The sequence below is a fragment of the Mustelus asterias genome, unplaced genomic scaffold (genome assembly GCF_964213995.1).
Source record: "Mustelus asterias unplaced genomic scaffold, sMusAst1.hap1.1 HAP1_SCAFFOLD_44, whole genome shotgun sequence".
NCBI lineage: Eukaryota > Metazoa > Chordata > Chondrichthyes > Carcharhiniformes > Triakidae > Mustelus > Mustelus asterias.
In genome coordinates, this window is record NW_027590121.1 from 503707 (window position 1) to 525642 (window position 21936).

General features: G+C 46.6%; 3 protein-coding genes and 1 non-coding gene across 4 annotated transcripts in view; 1 reads left to right on the plus strand and 3 right to left on the minus strand.

Annotated features, from left to right (window-relative positions):
- Positions 1 to 21936, minus strand: part of LOC144483034 (uncharacterized) — a 305151-nt gene that overhangs the window by 273035 nt on the left and 10180 nt on the right. The gene's annotated exons all lie outside the window — the stretch shown is intronic.
- The window catches only part of LOC144483006 (uncharacterized), a 148763-nt gene that overhangs the window by 116547 nt on the left and 10280 nt on the right, over positions 1 to 21936 (plus strand). The window contains 1 exon segment of the mRNA XM_078201831.1: positions 19557 to 20300. Within this exon segment, the coding sequence (XP_078057957.1) occupies positions 19557 to 20300 (744 nt within the window).
- LOC144482955 (uncharacterized) lies at positions 2041 to 4825 on the minus strand. The gene is made up of 2 exons (XM_078201791.1): positions 3419 to 4825; positions 2041 to 2121 (listed from the first exon to the last, which is right to left on the minus strand). The coding sequence occupies exons 1-2, from the start codon at positions 4823 to 4825 to the stop codon at positions 2041 to 2043; spliced, it is 1488 nt and encodes a 495-aa protein (XP_078057917.1).
- On the minus strand, positions 5891 to 5963 carry trnar-acg (transfer RNA arginine (anticodon ACG)). The gene has a single exon. It is a non-coding gene; the product is annotated as a tRNA-Arg (tRNA).

Sequence of the window (21936 nt, forward strand, 5' to 3'; positions counted from 1 at the left end):
TGGGGTTCTTGAGAAACATTAAGGTAGACAAATCCCCAGGGCCTGATGGGATATATCCCAGAATACTGAGGGAGGCAAGGGAAGAAATTGCTGGGGCCTTGAGAGAAATCTTTGTATCCTCACTGGCTACGGGGAGGTCCCAGAGGATTGGAGAACAGCCAATGTTGTTCCTTTGTTTAAGAAGGGTGGCAAGAATAATCCAGGTAATTACAGGCCGGTGAGCCTTACATCAGTGATAGGGAAATTATTGGAGAAGATTCTTCGAGACAGGATTTATTCCCACTTGGAAATAAGTGGACGTATTAGTGAGAGGCAACATGGTTTTGCGAAGGGGAGGTCGTGTCTCACGAACTTGATCGGGTTTTTCGAGGAAGTGACGAAGATGATTGATGAGGGTAGGGCAGTGGATGTTGTCTACATGGACTTCAGTAAGGTCTTTGACAAGGTCCCTCATGGCAGACTGATGCAGAAGAAGTTGCATGGGATCAGAGTTGAGCTGGCAAGGTGGATACAAAGCTGGCTCGGTCAAAGAAGACAGAGGGTGGTGCGTTTCTGAATGGAAGGCTGTGACAAGTGGCGTTCCTCAGGGATCAGTGCTGGGACCTTTGCTGTTTGTAATATATATATATAAATGGTTTGGAGGAAAATGTAACTGGTTTGATTAGTAAGTTTGCGGACGACACAAAGGTTGGTGGATTTGCGGATAACGATGAGGACCATCAGAGGATACAGCAGGATATAGATAAGTTGGAGATTTGGGCGGAGAGATGCAGAAGAAGTTTAATCCGGACAAATGTGAGGTAATGCATTTTGGAAGGTCTAATACAGATAGGAAATATACAGTAAATGGCAGAACCCTTAAGAGTATTGATGGGCAAAGGGATCTGGGTGTACAGGTACATATGTCCCTCAAAGTGGCAATGCAGGTGGAGAAGGTAGTCAAGAAGGCATACGGCATACTTGCCTTCATCGGCCGGGGCATTGAGTTTAAAAATTGGCAAGTCATGTTGCAGCTTTATAGAACCTTAGTTAGGCCGCACTTGGAATCTAGTGTTCAATTCTGGTCGCCACACTACCAGAAGGATGTGGAGGCTTTGGAGAGGGTACAGAAAAGATTTACCAGGATGTTGCCTGGCATGGAGGGCATTAGCTATGAGGAGAGGTTGGAGAAACTTGGTTTGTTCTCACTGGAACGACGGAGGTTGAGGGATGACCTGATAGAAGTCGACAAGATTATGAGGGGCATGGACAGAGTGGATAGTCAGAAGCTTTTTCCCAGGGTGGAAGATTCATTTACTTGGGGGGCATAGGTTTAAGGTGCGAGGGGCAAGGTTTAAAGGAGATGTACGAGGCATTTTTTTTTTACACAGAGAGCAGTGGGTGCCTGGAACTCGTTGCCGAGGGAGGTAGTAGAAGTGGATATGGTAGTGACTTTTAAGGGGCATCTTGACAAATACATGAATAAGATGGGAATAGAGGTATATGGTCCCCGGAAGGGTATGGGGTATTCGTTAAGTCAGGCAGCATGGTCGGTGCAGGCTTGGAGGGCCGAAGGGCCTGTTCCTGTGCTGTAATATTCTTTGTTCTTTGTTCTAAATACAGTAATATTTAATGAACACATTTGGTTCATAGAATGTGGTTGACTCTCAACTGCCCTCTGAACAAGGGCATCTCGGGATGGGCAATAAATGTTGGCCAGCCAGCGACGCCCATGTCCCACAACTGAATAAGGTTAATACAAGATATACTGGTTCGAAAAGACACTTGCTGCAAGCCAATAGCTTTCCTTCTTACTTGAACTGAGCAATCAACCTTATTCTTGAGCCAGATTTGACAGAATATAATGTCCTCCAACTGATCAAATTCATAGAAGAAATTCTTAGTTCAGACAATTCCTGCTGGCTATGCAGCTTCCACAAGCATGTAGGTGAATCCAACATTAATTTTTAAAATAAGGCTCCAGTCACATGTTAGAATTTAACATGTCTTCCTTGACCTTGTTGCTGAGAATGTTTGAAGAGGCAGCAGGGGCACAATGGGTCACACGGCCTCCTTTTGTGCTCTCTGCTCCTCGTTTGCATTTGCAGTGGTAAATATCTGGGACTCACTTCCTACGAGCGGCTGAAGCAGAGATAATGGAATGTTTCCAAAAGGAAATTGGATGGGAACTTCAGGGAAATAAATCCGCAGGGACACGGAGAGAGAACAGGGCAACAGTTTGATCTAAAGAGAGCCAGCATGGACTCAATGGGCTGAATGGCCCCATTCCCAATCCTAATGCCTGTCTGATCTAAAGAGAGAAATTTCAGCTGTTCCAGTCTCTCGAACTCACTGAAGTCCCTCATCCCTGGAGTCATTCTCGTAAATCTCCTCTGCACCCTCTCTACGAACTTCACATCTTTCCTAAAGTGTAGGGCCCATATACAGGGTTCCATTCTCGAGGAATAGAATTGAACAGGTTCTGTTCAACTTGTTTAGAACCAGGGTTCGGCTACACTGAGAGCACTGTCAACATTTGTGATCTCCATTTAGAAAAAGGAAATAGAGGCACTGGAGAAGCGGCAACAAGGATTCACAAGAATAATCCCAGAACTGAGAGCATTTAACCCTCAGGAAAGGCTGGGGCTGCTTTTCTCTAGAAAAGAGAAGACTGAAGGGTGACCTGATGGAAGTCTTTAAGATTATGAAGGGGTTCAATAATCCAATAGGGATTTCAGTGAGAAACTTCTTTACCAGCGAGTGGTGAGAATGTGGAACTCACCACCACAGCGAGTGGTTGAGGTGAACAGCATGAATACATTGAAGGGGAAGCTAGATACATACATGAGGGAGAAAGGAATAGAAGGATATGCTGATGGGGGGAGATGAAGATGGGTGGGTGGAGGCTCATGTGGAGCATAAATACTGACACAGACCAATTGGGCCGACTGGCCTGGCCCTGTGCTGTAGACTCACTGGAACAGAGACTAATTGTATTTATTGTACATCGATCTGTAGTGGTAGGAAAAACATTATTTACTATCCAGGATAAAATAAATGTTCTTCGTCAGTTTGTGTGGGTCATTTCAGTGAAATGTGCTCTCCCAGGCTCAAAGAGCATCAGCCCACTGGAAGCAAAGTTGTGAGACCGGCCAGTCCAGCAGAAAGAAACCCTCTGACCCTCCCACTTCACCAACTGTCAGAATGAACATGGTTCAGTCCTGGATGTGATTAACAGCAGCAATAACAACAGAATCCAACCCCTGTCATCACTTGTGAACTCGCTGCTGTCTCAGCAGGAGGGATGAACTGGTGAATTTCTTCCCACACACAGCAGCTGTGAATGGACTGGTGGATCATCAGTTCCTGAGAGCTTTTGAAACCATTCCCACAGTCAGAGCATTTAAAGGGTCTCTCCTGGGTGTGAGGGACATTGTGCCTCAGCAGCTGGGGTATCGAGTGAATCCTTCCGCACACACAGAGCAGGTGAATGGTCTCTCCCAGTGTGAACTCGCTGGTGTCTCCTCAGTGTGCATGTCCTTCCAAACCTCTTTGTGCAGTGAGAGCAGCTGAACGGTCTCTCCCCAGTGTGAATGCGCTGGTGATCTATTAGATGCTCAGCAATTTTGAAGCCACTCCCACAGTCAGAGCATTTAAAGGGTCTTTCCTGGGAGTGAGTGACTTTGTGTCTGTGCAGGCTGGATAACCGAGTGAATCCCTTCCCACACTCGGTGCAGGTGAACGGTCTCTCCTTGGTGTGAAGACGCTGGTGTGTCAGCAGGGTGAATGACTGACTGAATCCCTTCCCACACACAGAGCAGATGAACGGTCTCTCCCTGGTGTGAACTCGCTGGTGTCTCTGCAGTGTGGATGACCTCTTAAACCTCTTTGTGCAGAGAGAGCAGCTGAACGGTCTGTCCGCAGTGTGAATGCGCTGGTGGGACACCAGTTCCCCAGAAATTTTGAATTCGCTCCCACAGTCTGAGCATTTAAAGGGCCTCTCACTGGTGTGAGTGACTTTATGACTCAGCAGGTTGGATAAATTAGTGAATCCCTTCCCACACACAGAGCAGGTGAATGGCCTCTCTCCGGTGTGAACTCGCTGGTGTGTCAGCAGGGCGGATAACTGTGTGAATCCCTTCCCACAGTCAGAGCAAGTGAATGGTCTCTCCCCGGAGTGAACTCGCTGGTGGTTCCGCAGGTTTGATGATGATCTAAATCTCATTGTGCAGTGAGAGCAGCTGAACGGTCTGTCCTCAGTGTGAATGCGCTGGTGGGACATCAGATCCCGAGAACTTTTGAAGCAACTCTCACAGTCAGAGCATTTAAAGGGTCTCTCATTGGTGTGAGTGACTTTGTGCGTCAGCAGGGCGGATGACCGAAAGAATCCCTTCCCACACACATTGCAGGTGAACGGTCTCTCCCCAGTGTGAATTCGCTGGTGTGCCCGCAGTTCGGAGGACCGAGAGAATCCCTTCCCACACATGGAGCAGCTGAACGGTCTCTCCCCGGTGTGAACTCGCTGATGTCTCCGCAGTGTGGACGACCATTTAAATTTCATTGAGCAGTGAGAGCAGCTGAACGGTCTCTCCTCACTGTGAATGCGCTGGTGGGACACCAGTTCTCCAGAGCTTTTGAATCCGCTCCCACAGTCAGAGCATTTAAAGGGTCTCTCATTGGTGTGAGTGAGATTGTGACTCTGCAGGTGGGAGAACTTAATGTATCCCTTCCCACACACTGAGCAAGTGAAGGGTCTCTCCCGAGTGTGACTGCGTTGATGGATTTCCAAATCACAGGGCAACATGAATCCTTGTCCACAATCGTCACATTTCCACAGTTTCTCCATGATGCGGGTGTCCTTGTGACTCTCCAGGTTTGATGATCAGTTGAATCCTTGTCCACACAGAACACGTGTACGATCTCTCTTCACTGTAAATGGTGCAATGTTGTTTCAGCCTGTGTAACTGGTTAAAGCTCTTTCCACTATCAGTGGACTGGAACACTCTCACTCGGGTGTGTTCCAGTCACACTGATGTTTAAAATCTCCTGAAGCAAACAGATCAGACAAACATTGCTTTTCTAGATTCAAAGGTCGATGATATTCAGGTCCCAATAAATCGAATGACTCTGTCAAATCTTCATGTGATGTTTAGTTTGAAATTTCTGTCTATAAATCCTCATCTCCTGATATCTGTGAAAGGAATTTACAACAGACATTACTGTCAGTACAGGATAGAAATTCAGAACAGACAATTCTAGTTTCTATGGAACATTCTTTCCTCTCTCATTCCCCAAAAGCTGTCAATCTCCATCCCACACACTCTCCCTCAATTCTCACTCTGCTCTCCTGAGTATACAACCTCCCAAGTCTATTGAAGGTGCTGATTCAGGCTGATTAACAGATCCATGCTGACTACTTTCTGCATTGGACACAGAGATCTGAAAATCTACGTGTAACGACTGGCCTACAGGCTAGAAATTAAAATCTGTGCAATATGCGGGACCGGATAACTGGATTGGGAGAAAGAGAAGGATGTGGGGAAGAATTTTACTTTGGTGCAGAAAGGTCATTACCTGGAAGCCGCTGCCTCAGGGGGTTGTGGAAGTGCAAATGATCCATGATTAATCTTCAAGCTGACAGCCACGTTAAAGTTTTACATTTGGCCATAAATGAGCAGACTGATGCTGTGTGTAATGCACTGTATTACCTGGTTACAGATACATGAAGAATGTGAGGAGGATTTTTATTTCGGCAGCGAGTGGTGACCTGGAAGTTAAAAATTCAACAAGTCCCCAATTTCCCCCAGAATGCAAAAGAAACGCAAAAGGGGAGCAAAGAAAGTGTTTTACTCACAGATGTTGGTCTCTTTTAGGTCAAAAGGAGTTCACAAACTATTTTTCAAATTGACATCGAGCCAGCCAGGAGTCGAACCTGGAATCTTCTGATCCGTAGTCAGACGCGTTATCCATTGCGCCACTGGCCCACAGTCTCACAGATGTTGGAGAGACAGGAGGAAGTTTGAGTCTGTCTGAAGCTCAATCTTCATTCAGAGAGAGAGCAGCAGCAGCTTTGCTGGGCAGGAATGAGCAGCTGAACAAGCTCATTGTGCAACTTCCGCATGTAAACCCCACACATTTACCCTGCTAATCCCCCTGACACAAGGGTCAATTTAGCATGGCCAATCCACCTAACCCGCACATCTTTGGACTGTGGGAGGAAACCGGAGCACCCGGATGAAACCCACACAGACATGGGGAGAACATGCAAACTCCACACAGACAGTGACCCAGGCTGGATTGAACCTGGGTCCCTGGTGTTATGATGCAGCAGTGCTAACCACTGTGCTGCCGTGCTGCCCCATTTTATAAATACCATGGAAGCAGTTCAGAGGAGCTTTACTAGATTGATTCCCAATCCAGTAGTGTGAAATGTTAACTCTGTTTCTCTCTCCAGAGATGCTGCCAGACCTGCTGCATTTTTCCAGTCCTTTCTGTATTTATTTCAGATCTACCTGTAGTGGGGGGAAAAACACTATTTACTATCCAGGATAAAATAAATGTCCTTCATCAGCTTTTGTGGATCATTTCAGTGGCAATGTGCTCTCCCAGGCTCAAAGAGCATTAGCCCACTGGAAGCAAAGTCGTGCGATCGGCCAGTCCAGCAGAAAGAATCTCTCCTACCCTTCCACTTCACCAACTATAAGAATAAACATGGTTCAGTCCTGGATGTGATTAATGGCAGGAATAACAGCAGAATCCAACCCGTCAGCACTTGTGAACTTGCTGGTGTGTCCGCAGGCTGGATGACTGAGTGAATCCCTTCCCACACACACAGCAGGTGAACGGTCTCTCCTCAGTGTGAATGCGCTGGTGGATAATCAGTTCCCGAGAGCTTTTGAAACCACTCCCATTTTTTGAGGAGGTGACAAAAATGACTGACGAGGGAAGGGCCGTGGATGTCGTCTACATGGATTTTAGTAAAGCATTTGACAAGGTCCCTCATGGCAGTCTGGTGCAAAAGGTTAAATCTCACGGAATCAAAGGTGAACTAGCTAGATGGGTACAGAACTGGCTTGGCCATAGAAGACAGAGGGTAGCAGTGGAGGGGTCTTTTTCTGATTGGAGGTCTGTGACTAGTGGTGTTCCGCAGGACTCTGTACTGGGACCTCTGCTGTTTGTGATATATATAAATGATTTGGAAGAAGATGGAGTTGGTCTGATTAGTAAGTTTGCGGATGACACAAAGATTGCTGGAGTTGCGGATAGTGATGAACATTGTCAGAGAATACAGCAGGATATAGATAGGCTGGAAAATTGGGCGGAGAAATGGCAGATGGAATTTAATCCAGATAAATGTGAAGTGATGCATTTTGGTAGATCTAATGCAGGGGGGAGCTATACAATAAATTGCAGAACCATCAGGAGTATAGACACGCAGAGGGATCTGGATGTGCAAGTCCACGATCCTTAAAGGTGGCAGCACAGGTGGAAAGGGGGGTGAAGAAGGCATATGGCATGCTTGCTTTTATTGGATGGGGCATAGAGTATAAAAGTTGGCACATGATGTTGCAGTTATCTAGAACGTTGGTTAGGCCACATTTGGAATACTGCGTCCAGTTCTGGTCGCCACACTACCAGAAGGACGTGGAGGCTTTGGAGAGAGTGCAGAAAAGGTTTACCAGGATGTTGCCTGGTATGGAGGGTATTAGCTATGAGGAGAGATTGAGTAAACGAGGGTTGTTCTCCCTGGAAAGACAGAGGTTGAGGGGTGACCTAATAGAAGTTTATAAAATTATGAAGGGCATAGATAGGGTGAACAGTTGGAAGCTTTTTCCCAGGTCAGAAATGACAAACACAAGGGGTCACAAGTTCAAGGTAAGGGGGGCAAGGTTCAATACAGATATGCGGGGGACGTATTTTACACAGAGGGTGGTGGGGGCCTGGAATGCACTACCAAGCAAGGTGGTTGAGGCAGACACGCGAGGATCATTTAAAACTTATCTAGATAACCACATGAACAGACTGGGAATAGAGGGATACAAACGGATGGTCTAGTTAGGAACACATGATCGGTGCAGGCTTGGAGGGCCGAAGGGCCTGTTCCTGTGCTGTACTGTTCTTTGTGCTTTAAAATAGACGCGAGTTTCCAGGCAGTCGCAGGAATATGGTCAAGATAGTCCAGTCCCAGAATGCCTCACATTCAATCTGCAGTCCTTCAATTATAACAGAATATGTGGCTGTATGTAGCTGCCTTGGCCATGGTCAACCCCAACCCCAATGGTGCCTTCTTGAACTGCTGCAATGCCTGAGGTGTACGTACACCCACATTGCTGTTAGGAAGGGACTTCCAGCTACATATTCCAGGCGTTCACTAGACTGTATATTCTAGAATATACAGTCTAAAATATCCACTGTAGGTGGATATCAGATTTATATATTCCATTCAACCACACCCAAGATGAGTTATTCCAATTCCTTTATTGTCCAGGAAAGTATATTCACAATATCTTTAAAACAGAAATTAAAATTCCCATTTGATTTCAGACAGTAACATATTTTGTTAGTTTGTTCTTTACTGTCAATATCAGGCTGGGTTGTTCTCCTTGGAGCAAAGGAGGTTGAGGGGAGATTTGATAGAGGTGGACAAGATTCTGACAGGTTTAGATAAGGTGGACAAAGAAAAGCTGTTCCCATTAGCTGAAGGGACAAGGATGAGGGGGGTGCAGATTTGCTGTTTTGGGTTAGAGATGCAAGGGGGCAGTGGAGGGAGGGGTTGGGAGATGTGAGGAAGAATATTCTGATGCAGCGAATCGTAATGACCTGAAACTCGCTGCCTACGAGGGTGGAGGAAGTGGAGACAATAAACAATTAAAAAGGAAATTGGATGGGCATTTGGGATGTTCCAAACAGAACGAAGAACAAAGAGAATTACAGCACAGAAACAAGTCCTTTGGCCCTCCAAGCCTGCAGCAACCATGCTGCCCGTCTGAACTAAAACCCCCTACCCTTTCGGGGACCACATCCCTCTATTCCTATGCTATTCATATATTTGTCAAGACACATCTTAAAAGTCACTATTGTATCTGCTTCCACTACCTTCCTCGGCAACGAGTTCCAGGCACCCACCACCCTCTGTGTAAAAAACCTGCCTGGTACATCTCCTTTAAACCTTGCCCCTCGCACCTTAAACCTGTGCCCCCAGTAATTGACTCTTCCACCCTGGGAAAAAGCTTCTATCCACTCTGTCCGTGCCCCTCATAATCTTGGAGATTTCATTCAGGTCGCCCCCCCTCAACCTCCGTTGTTCCAACCTCTCCTCATAGCTAATGCCCTCCACACCAGGCAACATCCTGATAAATATTTTCCGTACCCTCGCCAACGCCTCCACATCCTTCTGGTAGTGTGGTGACCAGAATTGAACACTAGATTCCAAGTGCGGTCTAACTAAGGTTCTATAAAGCTGCAACATGACTTACCAATTTTTAAACTCAATGCCCCGGCCGATGAAGGCAAGCATGCCGTATGCCTTCTTGACTATCTTCCCCACCTGCATTGCCACTTTCAATGACCTGTGTACCTGTACACCCAGATCCCTCTGCCTATGAATACTCTTAAGGGTTCTGCCATTTACTGTATATTTCCCATCTGTATTAGACCATCCAAAATGCATTACCTCACATTTGTCCGGATTAAACTTCATCTGCCATCTCCCCGCCCAAGTCTCCAACTGATCTATATCCTGCTGTATCCTCTGCCGGTCCCCATCGCTATCCGCAATTCCACCAACCTTTGTGCCGTCCACAAACTTACCAATCAAACCAGTTACATTTTCCTCCAAATAATTTATATATATTACAAACAGCAAAAGTCCCAGCACTGATCCCTGAGGAATGTCACTTGTCACAGCCCTCCATTCAGAAATGTACCTTTGCACTGCCAACCTCTGTTTTCTTCTGACTAAATATCTCTCAACTTCCTAACACCCTGTCACTCTGTGATCCTTGTGACATTTGAAACCAGGTATTCGCAAAAAGACTCAAAGAGCATCAGCCCACTGGAGGCTGAGACCGGCCAGTCCAGCAGAAAGAAACCCTCTGACCCTTCCCATTGACCAACTGTGAGAATGAACAAAATGCAGTCCTGGATGCAACTGAGAGCAGAAACAATAACAGCAGAATCCAACCACTGTCATCACTCGTGAACTTGCTGGTGTCTCAGCAGCTGGGATGAAACTCTGAAACCCTTCCCACATTGAGAGCAGGTGAACGGTCTCTTCCCAGTGTGAACTCGCTGGTGTGTCTGCAGGCTGGATAACTGAGTGAATCCCTTCCCACACTGAGAGCAGGTGAACGGCCTCTCTCCAGTGTGAACTCGCTGGTGTCTCTGCAGGCTGGATGACCGAGTGAATCCCTTCCCACACTGAGAGCAGGTGAATGGCCTCTCTCCAGTGTGAACTCGCTGGTGCGTCTGCAGGTGGGATGACTGTGTGAACCCCTCCCCACACTGAGAGCAGGTGAATGGCCTCTCACCAGTGTGAACTCGCTGGTGTCTCTGCAGGCTGGATGACCGAGTGAATCCCTCCCCACATTGAGAGCAGGTGAACGGCCTCTCTCCATTGTGACCTCGCTGGTGTCTCTGCAGGTGGGATAACTGAGTGAATCCCTTCTCACACTGAGAGCAGGTGAATGGCCTCTCCCCAGTGTGGCTGCGCCAATGAGCTTCCAGCTGAGATGGGGTTCTGTATCCCTTCCCACAGTCCACACATTTCCATGGTTTCTCCATGATGCAGGTGTCCTTGCCTCTCTCTTGGGTGGACAATTAGTTGAAACTTCGTCCACACACAGAACAAGATTACAGTCTCTCCCCACTGTGAATGGTGTGATATTTATTCAGACTGTGTAACTGGTTAAAGCTCTTTAGTCAGTGCATTGGAACACTCTCATTCAAGTGTGGCAGAGTGTTGATGCTTGTTCACTCACACTGACATTTCAAATCTTTTCAAATCGACAGACTGGACAATCATTTCTCCTTCTGGATTCAAAGTCCGATGATATTGAGGTCCCAAGGAATATGACTCTGTCACGTCTAGACGTGACGTTTGAGATTTCTGCCTGTGATTCCTCTTTCAATATCCTGTAAAATGAGTTTCCAAAAGTCATCAGTGTCAGTACAGGATAGAAATTCAGAACAGACAATTTCTATGGAACATTCTTTCCTCTCTCATTCCCCAAAAGCTGTAAATCTCCATCCCACACACTCTCTCCCCATTCTCAGCAGGTCTGGCAGCATCTGTATGGAGAGAAAATAACTGATGTTTCAGAGCTTTGACAAAGGGTCATCTGGACAAGAAACATCAGCTCTTTTCTCTCCTTACAGATGCTGCCAGACCTGCTGAGATTTTCCAGAATTTTCTCTCTTGGTTTCAGATTCCAGCATCCGCACTAATTTGCTTTTATAAGGCTGCAGATACCTCCTCCCAAGTAACATGCGTGTGCCCAAGACATCACCACTTGTTTCCCTTATTTCTTTAGCACCCATGGTGCTCTCCGCAGTAAACACAGAGGAGAAGTATTCATTAAAAATCTCACCCATCTCCTGTGGCTCCACACACAGATGGCCATACTGATTTTTAAGGGGACCTATTCTCTCTCTAGCCACCCTTTTACTCTTAATATAGCTATAGAACCTCTTGGAATTTTCTTTAATCTTACCTGCCAGATCCATTTCATAACCTTTTTTGTCCTCCTGATTTCCCTCTTCAGTATTTTCTTCCACTTTTTATAGTCAGAGTGATTCAATTGTCCCCGATTGCCTAAACCCAATGTATGCTTCCTTCTTTTACCTGACCAGAGCCTCAAGGTCCCTTGTCTGCCAGAGATCCCTAAATTTACCATTCTTTCACTGCATCTTAACAGGAATATACTGCCCCTGGATTCTTGATATCACACTTTTAAAACCTCCCATTTGCCAGTCATTCCTTTCCCTTCAAACAAACTCACCTAATCAACTTCTGCTCGATCCTGCCTAATGCCCACAAAAGTGGCCCTGCTCCAGTTTAGGGCCTTGACCTGTGGACTTGTCCTATCTTTTTCCTGAACTATTTTGAAACTATTGGTGCTCCCAATAGTGCTCCCTGACTGACACTTCAGTCACTTGCTCCACCTCATTTCTTAACTGTCTAATAGAAAGTGAGTCCAGGAATTGATGATGAAAAATGAGGAGCTGGGAGATTAATTGAACAAGTATTTTGCCTCGGTGTTCACAATAGAGGATACAGTTAAAACTCAGAAACAGCTGGAAATCAGAAAACAGAAGTGTGGGAATGATCTCTGAAAAAGCACAATTCCCAGGGAATTCCCTGACTTGTCCTCGGGTCCTGCTGGGCTTCATTCCCGGGTCTTAACAGAGTGAGATAGTTGATGTGTTGTTCAATTTTATAAAATTCCCCATCGGGAATTGGATAAAGGGAAACCGGTGGATGCGTTGTACTTAGATTTCCAGAAGACATTTGATGAGGTGCCACATGAAAGGTTATTGCAGCAAATAAAAATTCATGCTGCGGGGATAACATATTGGCGTGGATAGAGATTGGCTAACAGCAAACAGTGGGAGAAATGGATCATTTTCTGGTTTAAGAGAGAGAGAGAAACCTGGGCCAACCTTTCCAGAGTCTGCACCCTCCCTGGATTCACTTCCTTTCCCTTCAGTTGCTGCAAGTCCCCAATTTCCCCCAGAATGAGAAAAGAAATGGAAAGGGGGTTGAAAAGAAAGTGTTTTACTCACAGATGTTTGAGACAGGAGGAAGTTTGAGTCTGTCTGAAGCTCAATCTTCATTCACACAAAGCCTGCGCTCTGATTGGCTGGAAGACCAGAGTCCTTCCGGTCCTCCAACTCTTCCCATTGGTCAACACCTGATCATGAAGATCAGAGGGTGGGTTCTCCCCTGCACATGCGCAGCTTCCCCTCTCCCTCGCACATGCGCAGTCCCGGGCCAGGGGGAGCTCACCGAGCGGCTTCTCGCTCTGGCCGGAGCCGTCAGCCGGTTGCCTGGAAACCTTGGCTCGATGTGGTGTGGGGGGAGGGGAACAATGGGTGGGGGCGGGGCTCCCGGGTCCGCGCGCCCGGGCCTGCTCACTGGAACCTGGAGACGTCACCGCGGAGCGGAGTGATTCCTGTTGGCTGATTCAGGCAGGGCTCTATCGTGACGTCACAATGCGGAAGTTGTCCAATGAGCTTCAGAGTGAAACTTCCTCCTCTGGGCAACATCTGGGAGGAAATCAATGTTTCCCCCTTTCCATTTCTCTTCTCATTCTGGGGGAAATTGGGGACTTGCAGCAACTGAAGGGAATGAAGTGAATTCGGTCTGTGTATTCACACATTTTTACTCCAGTAATGTCGACAAAGCTCGGCACAACATCGTGGGCCGAAGGGCCTGTTCTGTGGTGTACTGTTCTTTGTTCGATGTTCTGTGTTCCATTTATCTGTCTGGCAGCCTGCATGGAAATTTTCAGCTCTCTGCGTCCAGGGCAGGAAGCAGTGAGCATGGATCTGTCAATCACACATGAGGACGGCCTTAACCGGGATCTTGGGTTCATGTCACACTCCCTGTAATCCCCACGACTTGCCTGGGCTTGCAAAATCTCACTAACTGTCCTGGCTGGAGACAATACACATCTCTTTAACCTGTGCTTAACCGTCTCTCCACTCACCTTGTCTGTACCTTTAAGACTTGATTACCTGTAAAGACTCGCATTCCAACCATTATCTTGTAAATTGAGTTTGTGTCTTTATATGCCCTGTTTGTGAACAGAATTCCCACTCACCTGATGAAGGAGCAGCACTCCAAAAACTAGTGGCTTATGCAACTAAATAAACCTGTTGGATTTTAACCTGGTGTTGTGAGACTTCTTACTGTGCTTACCCCAGTCCAACGCCGGCATCTCCACACTCTGAGTGGAAACAGAGAGAAGTAGGAGAGGCGGAGGGGAGGAGAGAGATTTTATACATCTCCAACTCAACAGGAACTTTGACAGAATTTCCAAACCCTGTGAACACCATCAGCTCCAAGTTCCTCTCCAACTCACACACCATCCTGACTTGTCTGACATCCAGTACTGAAAGAATAGAAATTTATTTCATATAAATACTGGGAAGACTGAACCCATTGTGTTCAGTCCCCACTACAAACTCCACTCCCTCGCCAACAACTTTATCTCTCCTCCTGGCAACTGTCTGAGGCTGAACCAGGCTGTTCACAACCAGGGTGAAATAGTTCATCCCAAGATGAGCTTCCAGCCACGTGTCCACATCATCATCAAGACCACCTTCATTCATAGAAGCATTAATAGTAATTAATAATAATGAATAATAAAATACAGTGTAGAAGGAGGCCATTCAGCCCATCGAGCCTGCACCGACAAAAATCCCATCCAGGCCCTATCCACATATTTACCTGTTAATCCCCCTGATACCAAGTGACAATTTATCATGGCCAATCCGTCTAACCGGCACATCTTTGGACTGTGGAAGGAAACCGGAACACCCGGAGGAAACCCACACAGACACGGGGGGAATGTAGAAACTCTGCACAGACAGCGACCCGAGGCTGGAATTGAACCCAGGTCCCTGGCACTGTTAGGCAGCTGCACTAACCACTGTGCCACCGGGCCACATGTCAGTGCCATCGCCCGACTCCAGCCCAGTCTCAGCTCATCTGGAGCCCTCACCCATTCCATTGTGACGTCACACTCTCACCCATTCCATTGTGACATCACACCCTCACCCATTCCATTGTGACATCACACTCCCACCCATTCCATTGTGACGTCAGGGCTTCACTCTCCGATCACAATCCTTGCCGGCCTCCCACATAAGAACATAAGAACATAAGAAATAGGAGCAGGAGTAGGCCATCTAGCCCCTCGAGCCTGCCCCGCCATTCAATAAGATCATGGCTGATCTGACGTGGATCAGTACCACTTACCCGCCTGATCCCCATAACCCTTAATTCCCTTACCGATCAGGAATCCATCCATCCGCGCTTTAAACATATTCAGCGAGGTAGCCTCCACCACCTCAGTGGGCAGAGAATTCCAGAGATTCACCACCCTCTGGGAGAAGAAGTTCCTCCTCAACTCTGTCTTAAACCGACCCCCCTTTATTTTGAGGCTGTGTCCTCTAGTTTTAACTTCCTTACTAAGTGGAAAGAATCTCTCCGCCTCCACCCTATCCAGCCCCCGCATTATCTTATAAGTCTCCATAAGATCCCCCCTCATCCTTCTAAACTCCAACGAGTACAAACCCAATCTCCTCAGCCTCTCCTCATAATCCAAACCCCTCATCTCCGGTATCAACCTGGTGAACCTTCTCTGCACTCCCTCCAATGCCAATATATCCTTCCTCATATAAGGGGACCAATACTGCACACAGTATTCCAGCTGCGGCCTCACCAATGCCCTGTACAGGTGCATCAAGACATCCCTGCTTTTATATTCTATCCCCTTCGCAATATAGGCCAACATCCCATTTGCCTTCTTGATCACCTGTTGTACCTGCAGACTGGGCTTTTGCGTCTCATGCACAAGGACCCCCAGGTCCCTTTGCACGGTAGCATGTTTTAATTTGTTTCCATTGAGATAGTAATCCCATTTGTTATTATTTCCTCCAAAGTGTAGAACCTCGCATTTCTCAACGTTATACTCCATTTGCCATATCCTCGCCCACTCTCTCAGCCTGTCCAAATCTCTCTGCAGATCTTCTCCGTCCTCCACACGATTCACTTTTCCACTTATCTTTGTGTCGTCTGCAAACTTCGTTACCCTACACTCCGTCCCCTCCTCCAGATCATCTATATAAATGGTAAATAGTTGCGGCCCGAGTACCGATCCCTGCGGCACGCCACTAGTTACCTTCCTCCAACCGGAAAAACACCCATTTATTCCGACTCTTTGCTTCCTGTCGGATAGCCAGTCCCCAATCCACTTTAACACACTACCCCCAACTCCGTGTGCCCTAATCTTCTTCAGTAGCCTTTTATGGGGCACCTTATCAAACGCCTTTTGGAAATCCAAAAACACCGCATCCACCGGTTCTCCTCCATCAACCGCCCTAGTCACATCTTCATAAAAATCCAACATGTTCGTCAAGCACGACTTTCCCCTCATGAATCCATGCTGCGTCTGATTGATCGAACCATTTCTATCCAGATGCCCTGCTATCTCCTCTTTAATAATGGATTCCAGCATTTTCCCTACTACAGACGTTAAGCTGACCGGCCTATAGTTACCCGCCTTTTGTCTCCTTCCTTTTTTAAACAGCGGCGTAACATTAGCCGTTTTCCAATCAACCGGCACTACCCCAGAATGCAACGAGTTTTGATAAATAATCACTAACGCATCCACTATTACCTCTGACATTTCTTTCAATACCCTGGGATGCATTCCATCCGGACCCGGGGACTTATCCACCTTCAGTCCCATTAGTCTACCCAGCACTGCCTCTCTGGTAACATTAATTGTATTAAGTGTTTCTCCTGCTGCCAACCCTCTATCGTTAATATTTGGCAAACTATTTGTGTCCTCCACCGTGAAGACCGACACAAAAAACTTATTTAAAGACTCAGCCATATCCTCATTTCCCACTATTAACTCCCCCCTCTCGTCCTCCAAGGGTCCAACATTCACTCTAGCCACTCTATTCCTTTTTATATATTTATAAAAACTTTTACTATCATTTTTTATATTAATTGCTAGCCTAGCTTCATAGTCTATCCTTCCTTTCTTTATCGCTTTCTTAGTCTCTCTTTGTTGTTTCTTAAATTTTTCCCAATCACTTGTTTCTCCACTATTTTTGGCCACTCTGTACGCAGCTGTTTTTATTTTAATACTCTCCTTTATTTCCTTCGTTATCCACGGCTGGTTCTCCCTTTTCTTACAATCCTTGTTTTTTGCTGGAATATATTTTTGCTGAGAACTGAAAAGGATCTCCTTAAAAATCCTCCACTGTTCCTCAGCTATCCTACCTGCCAGCCTGCTCTCCCAGTCTACCTTAGCCAATTCATCCCTCATCCTATCATATTTCTATCACATGCAGCCTCAATGGCGGCAGTCAGCCTGGGTCTAACACTACAAGCTGCCGCTCCATTTGGTACAAAGGGGGGGACCGGGAAGTTCATTTCCGGGGTTTGGGTTTGAACAACATGTTTACAAAGTCTCTCCACCCACCCGCCACATTTATCATTCCCCGCACGCCGCCCTCGACCTCGGATTGATCTCGCTTCCAAGTTAAAACCATCCGTCTGTCCGTCGCCATTACCCGCACTGCGCATGCTTCAGGTCCCGCCCCTCATTCACACCGATTGGTTGGAGGACCAGCCGCTCGGTCCTCCAGCCGCGCCCCCTCCTCCTATTGGTCCGGAGCTGCCGTCAATCAGTCCCCGGGCATTGTGATGTGGAGCATGCGCAGTGTCATTGCTGGCCTTGGCGCTTGTTTGTCCCGGAGAAGCGGAGTCAGCGTTAGGCGGTGGCTGGGAGGATTTGGAAACACTTTGTGGATCCGCAAACCCTTCAGAATCATTGTCAGCTCCCTGGTTTGCAGCTGCGGGGCTTCTCCCTCCCTCCCTCCCTCCCGGGAACAGGCCCAGGTTAACGGCCCCATCCTGGCTCAGCCACTGGAGGATGGTTCACATCAGAGGATGGGGGAGGGGGACAATAAATAAGAGGTTACACTTTGGCCTCAAATCAATGAGGACTCTGATCTCTGGGAAGGAAGGAAACCCTGGGAGGTGGGCGGGGAGGATTCACAAACACCCGCTGGAGGCCCCAACACCCCCAGTAAAAAGCTGCAGCTCCCGGGTTTGCAGCTTTTTCCCGGGAGGGAGTTGGGGAAGTTTTGTGGAGACAATTCCCGGTTGGTTCAGTTAGTGGTTCCTGGAGCTCAGAAACCCTGAGTTGGAATCCTGAACCCCACACTGGGTGGTTGTTTTATTAAATACTTTTTATTTATTAATGATCTGTTGAAGAAAATATTAATTTGTTTTGAAAAATCATTTTATAGCATTTGTGAAAATACCCATTAAAATAGCAATTCTCCCAATGTATTTCATAGAATCCCGACTGCTGAAGGAGGTTATTCGGCCCATCGAGTCTGCACTGGCAACAATCCCACCTAGGCCCTATTCCGTTAACCCCACATATGTAACCTGCTAATCCCTCTAACCAGCTCATCCCAGGACACTAAGGGGCAATTTAGCATGGCCAATGCACCTAAGTAGCATATCTTTGGACGATGGGAGGAAACCGGAGCATCTGGAGAAAACCCACACAGACATGGGGAGAACGGGCAGACTACACAAGGACAGTAACCCCAGTTGGGAATCGAACCCAGGTCCCTGGAGCTGTGAGCCAGCAGTGCTAACCACTGTGCCACCTACATTGCTGATGAGAATTTTAATATACTGACTTGGGAATTAATTCTTGGGAATAGTCATTCTGAAAATGACCATTAAAATGTGTTTTAATTTACCACATAATGCCAGATTTCAGTTTGCATTTCAAAATTGAATTGAGAATGTCTGGGAGCAAATGGTAAAATGAGGTTTGAAACACCAGCTGCAATTATTTTCTGTGACTGATGATACCTTTGTGCCTGTGCAGGAGGTAATTCCCCTGCTGTTGTGGCACAAATAAAATGGAGCCTTTCCTCTGAACAGGCCCATGTTAATGGTCACTGTGGTGTTTCATTGGTGAGCAGAGCACATGTGCCCATTGTGGTAACAACAGAGTCAGTGGGGCTGCACGTCCCCTGACTTGGAAGGAAAATAATTGACTCCTTGATTGTACTCTCAATCTGTACATGGTCTGGAGGACTGAATCCAGCTGGAGGGAGAGGGAGCTGGGCTCAGAGTGGAGATGAGTTTGATTTCAGCTCAGGGACAAGAGAGAGTGTGTGGGATGGGGATTACAGCTCAAGATAAATAAGATGGAGAAATGTTTCGTGGAAACTGAAATTGTCAGTTCTTAAGTAATTTTTTAAAACTCTTTTTGCAGGGAACTAGAAGAGGAGGATTCACAGACAGGAAACTCAAACTAAACTTCAGATCAAAGTCTGACAGAGCCATTCGATTCATCGTGACCTGAATATGATTGCTTTTGACAGTGGAGGGAGAAATCATTCCCTGTTTTGTCAGTGGGAGAAAATTTCAAAATTCAATGTGACAGAAAAAGAACTGAGACACACACACACCCGAGTGAGAGTGCTCCAGTGAACTGACTGTGGATAGAGCTTTAACCAGTTACACAGCCTGAAAAACATCACACCATTCACAGTGGGGAGAAACCATACACATGGTGTGTATGTGGATGAGGCTTCAACTAATCATCCAACCTGGAGAGACAGAAGGACAACAGCACCATGGACAAACCGTGGAAATGTGAGGATTGTGGTAAAGGATTCAATTATCCATCCCGGTTGGAAACCCATTGACACGGTCACATTGGGGCTGGGAAAATGGAGAAACCATGGAAATGTGATGATTGTGGTAAAGGATTCAATTATCCGTACTTGCTGGAAAACCATAGACACAGTCACACTGGAGAGAGGCCATTCATCTGTTCTGTGTGTGGGAAAGGATTCACTACCTCATCCCACCTGCTGTTACACCAGCGAACTCACACTGAGGAGAGGCCGTTCAGCTGCTCCACCTGTGGAAAGGGGTTCTCATGTTCATCCAACCTCAGTGCACATCAGCGAGTTCACACTGGGGAGAGATCGTTCACCTGCTCCTTGTGTGGGAAGGATTTTGCTGGGCCATCTGGTCTTTGGTCACACCAGCAAATTCACACAGGAGAGAAGCCATTCACCTGTTCTGTGTGTGGTAAGAGATTCACTCTGTCATCTAACCTGCTGTCACACCAGAGAGTTCACACAGAGGAGAGACCGTTCAGCTGCACTTCCTGTGGAAAGAGGTTCAGGTCTTCATCCAACCTCAGTGCACACAAGCGAGTTCACACTGGGGAAAGGCCGTTCACCTGTTCCATGTGTGGGAGGGAATTCACCAATTCATCCGGCCTCCTGTCACATCAGCGAATTCACACTGAGGAGAAGCCATTTATTTGCACATACTGTGGAAAGAGTTTCAGGCAGTTATCAATCCTCACTGCACATCAACGCACTCACACTGGGGAGAGACCATTCACTTGCTCCATGTGTGGGAAGGGATTCACTCAGTCTGGCAGCCTGCATTTACATGAGCTCACCCACACTGGGGAGAGGCCATTCACCTGCTCTGTGTGTGGGAAGGGATACACTCGGTCATCCCACTTGCTGACACATCTGCAAGTTCACAATTGTCAGCAGGAGTTGGATTTTGCTATTACTGCAGCTGTTAATCACATTCAGGATTGATAGTCTGACAATATTTGGTTTGTTTCTGCTGACATTAACAACCGCTACAACTGGCTGAAGTTTAATATTCTGAGATGTCACTGATTTTCAGGGCTGCTGTGTCCCTTTTTAAAAGCAACATCTGTGATTTTTTTTAATTCAGGAACTCTCAACAGGAAGTTGTTTATAATAAGTTTATGAACTTTTCCTGCAATCTTAAATTGATGTTTGGTGCAAGCTGTACAATTCAGTGTCTGGAAGGTTCCACTGATTAATATTTCCAATTAGAAAATGCTGACAATTCTTACTGACTTGCACATTATTCACAGTGACACTTCCCCAATCACATTTAATTATCAAGGGACATAAAACAATGCACAGATACTTGTTCAGATACCTGAACTTGAATATTGCTGAAAAGAGAGACCTGTTGCTGAATCTCTTCATCATGCACTCATCAGGACAAAGAGAAGAATGCCAAATTTCAAATGATCACAATTGGTGGACTCTCATTGACATGAAGCATCACCATGGAGAAATCAATAGAAGACTGTAGGTTTCTCAAGCTTCTGGGAAATTCAAAAAAGGTGCAAGGCTTGAAAATTCTCCTTTTGTTTGCAGGGAAAGGATCGCTGCGTATAAATGTAAGTTGCTTCTCGCAACTATAACTGAGCCGTATTATGAACTCGACTGATTATCTTCAATTGATTATGAGTGTAGCTATTGGCACACTCAGGATTGTTCAGCAAGTGCTGCCCAATCTGTAATCACAGCAAACATTGTATTTTTGGTTTTGTGAGTGTGGGCTGCTGAAAAAAATCACTACCTATTCTGACAAATCAAAGAACATGCTGTTTTATTCTATCAGCCACTCACTGGGATGTACAGCCTAGTTCCTGGCACTGCACTGGCAAAGATATTCATAGTAAGAAGTTGAACAACACCAGGTTAAAATCCAACAGGTTTATTTGGTAGCAAAAGCCACGAGCTTTCGGAATGCTGTTCCTTCATCAGGCTCCCACCCACCTGACGAAGGAACAGCGTTCCGAAAGCTAGTGGCTTTTGCTACCAAATTAACCTGTTGGACTTTAACCTGGTGTTGTTGGACTTCTTACTGTGTTTACCCCAGTCCAACGCCGGCATCTCCACATCAAAGATATTCATACCCAACCTTGCTCATTTGTGTGGGAGGCTGAATGCCTTTTTGGTGCTGGCAGCTAATTAGTGGAAAGTATCACTCGTGTAACCACGACATAGCCGCAGAATGAAACAGATTAGTGTTCCCTCTGTATTGTGCAGCCTTGTGATTGTGCTAAAGGCCATCACTTTCAGATCTGAAAAGTGCCTGGGTCAAGGTCAAATTACCCCAGAAAGGGACATTTTCTCTCAAATCTGAAGCAACAGGTTAAACAAATCATTTCACACTGAAACACATCTTCAACGTTGCGGTAGTTTGTTCAGTTACACACTTGGTGGTCACGTGACTCTGGTTGTAGCATTCCTGAGCCTCATTGGAGGGATTCCTCACATGAGCCGAGTTTGAGGAGAGTATCTCTGGTCTCCAGTGATGCAGCC

Coding starts and splice junctions, on each gene's coding strand:
- LOC144482955 (XM_078201791.1), bottom strand. CDS start 4,825: ATGGAGAAACTGTGGAAATGTGACGATTGTGGACAAGGATTCATGTTG. Junction 2,122..3,418: donor TCGATACCCCAGCTGCTGAG/GCACAATGTCCC, acceptor TCTCTGCTTCAG/CCGCTCGTAGGAAGTGAGTC.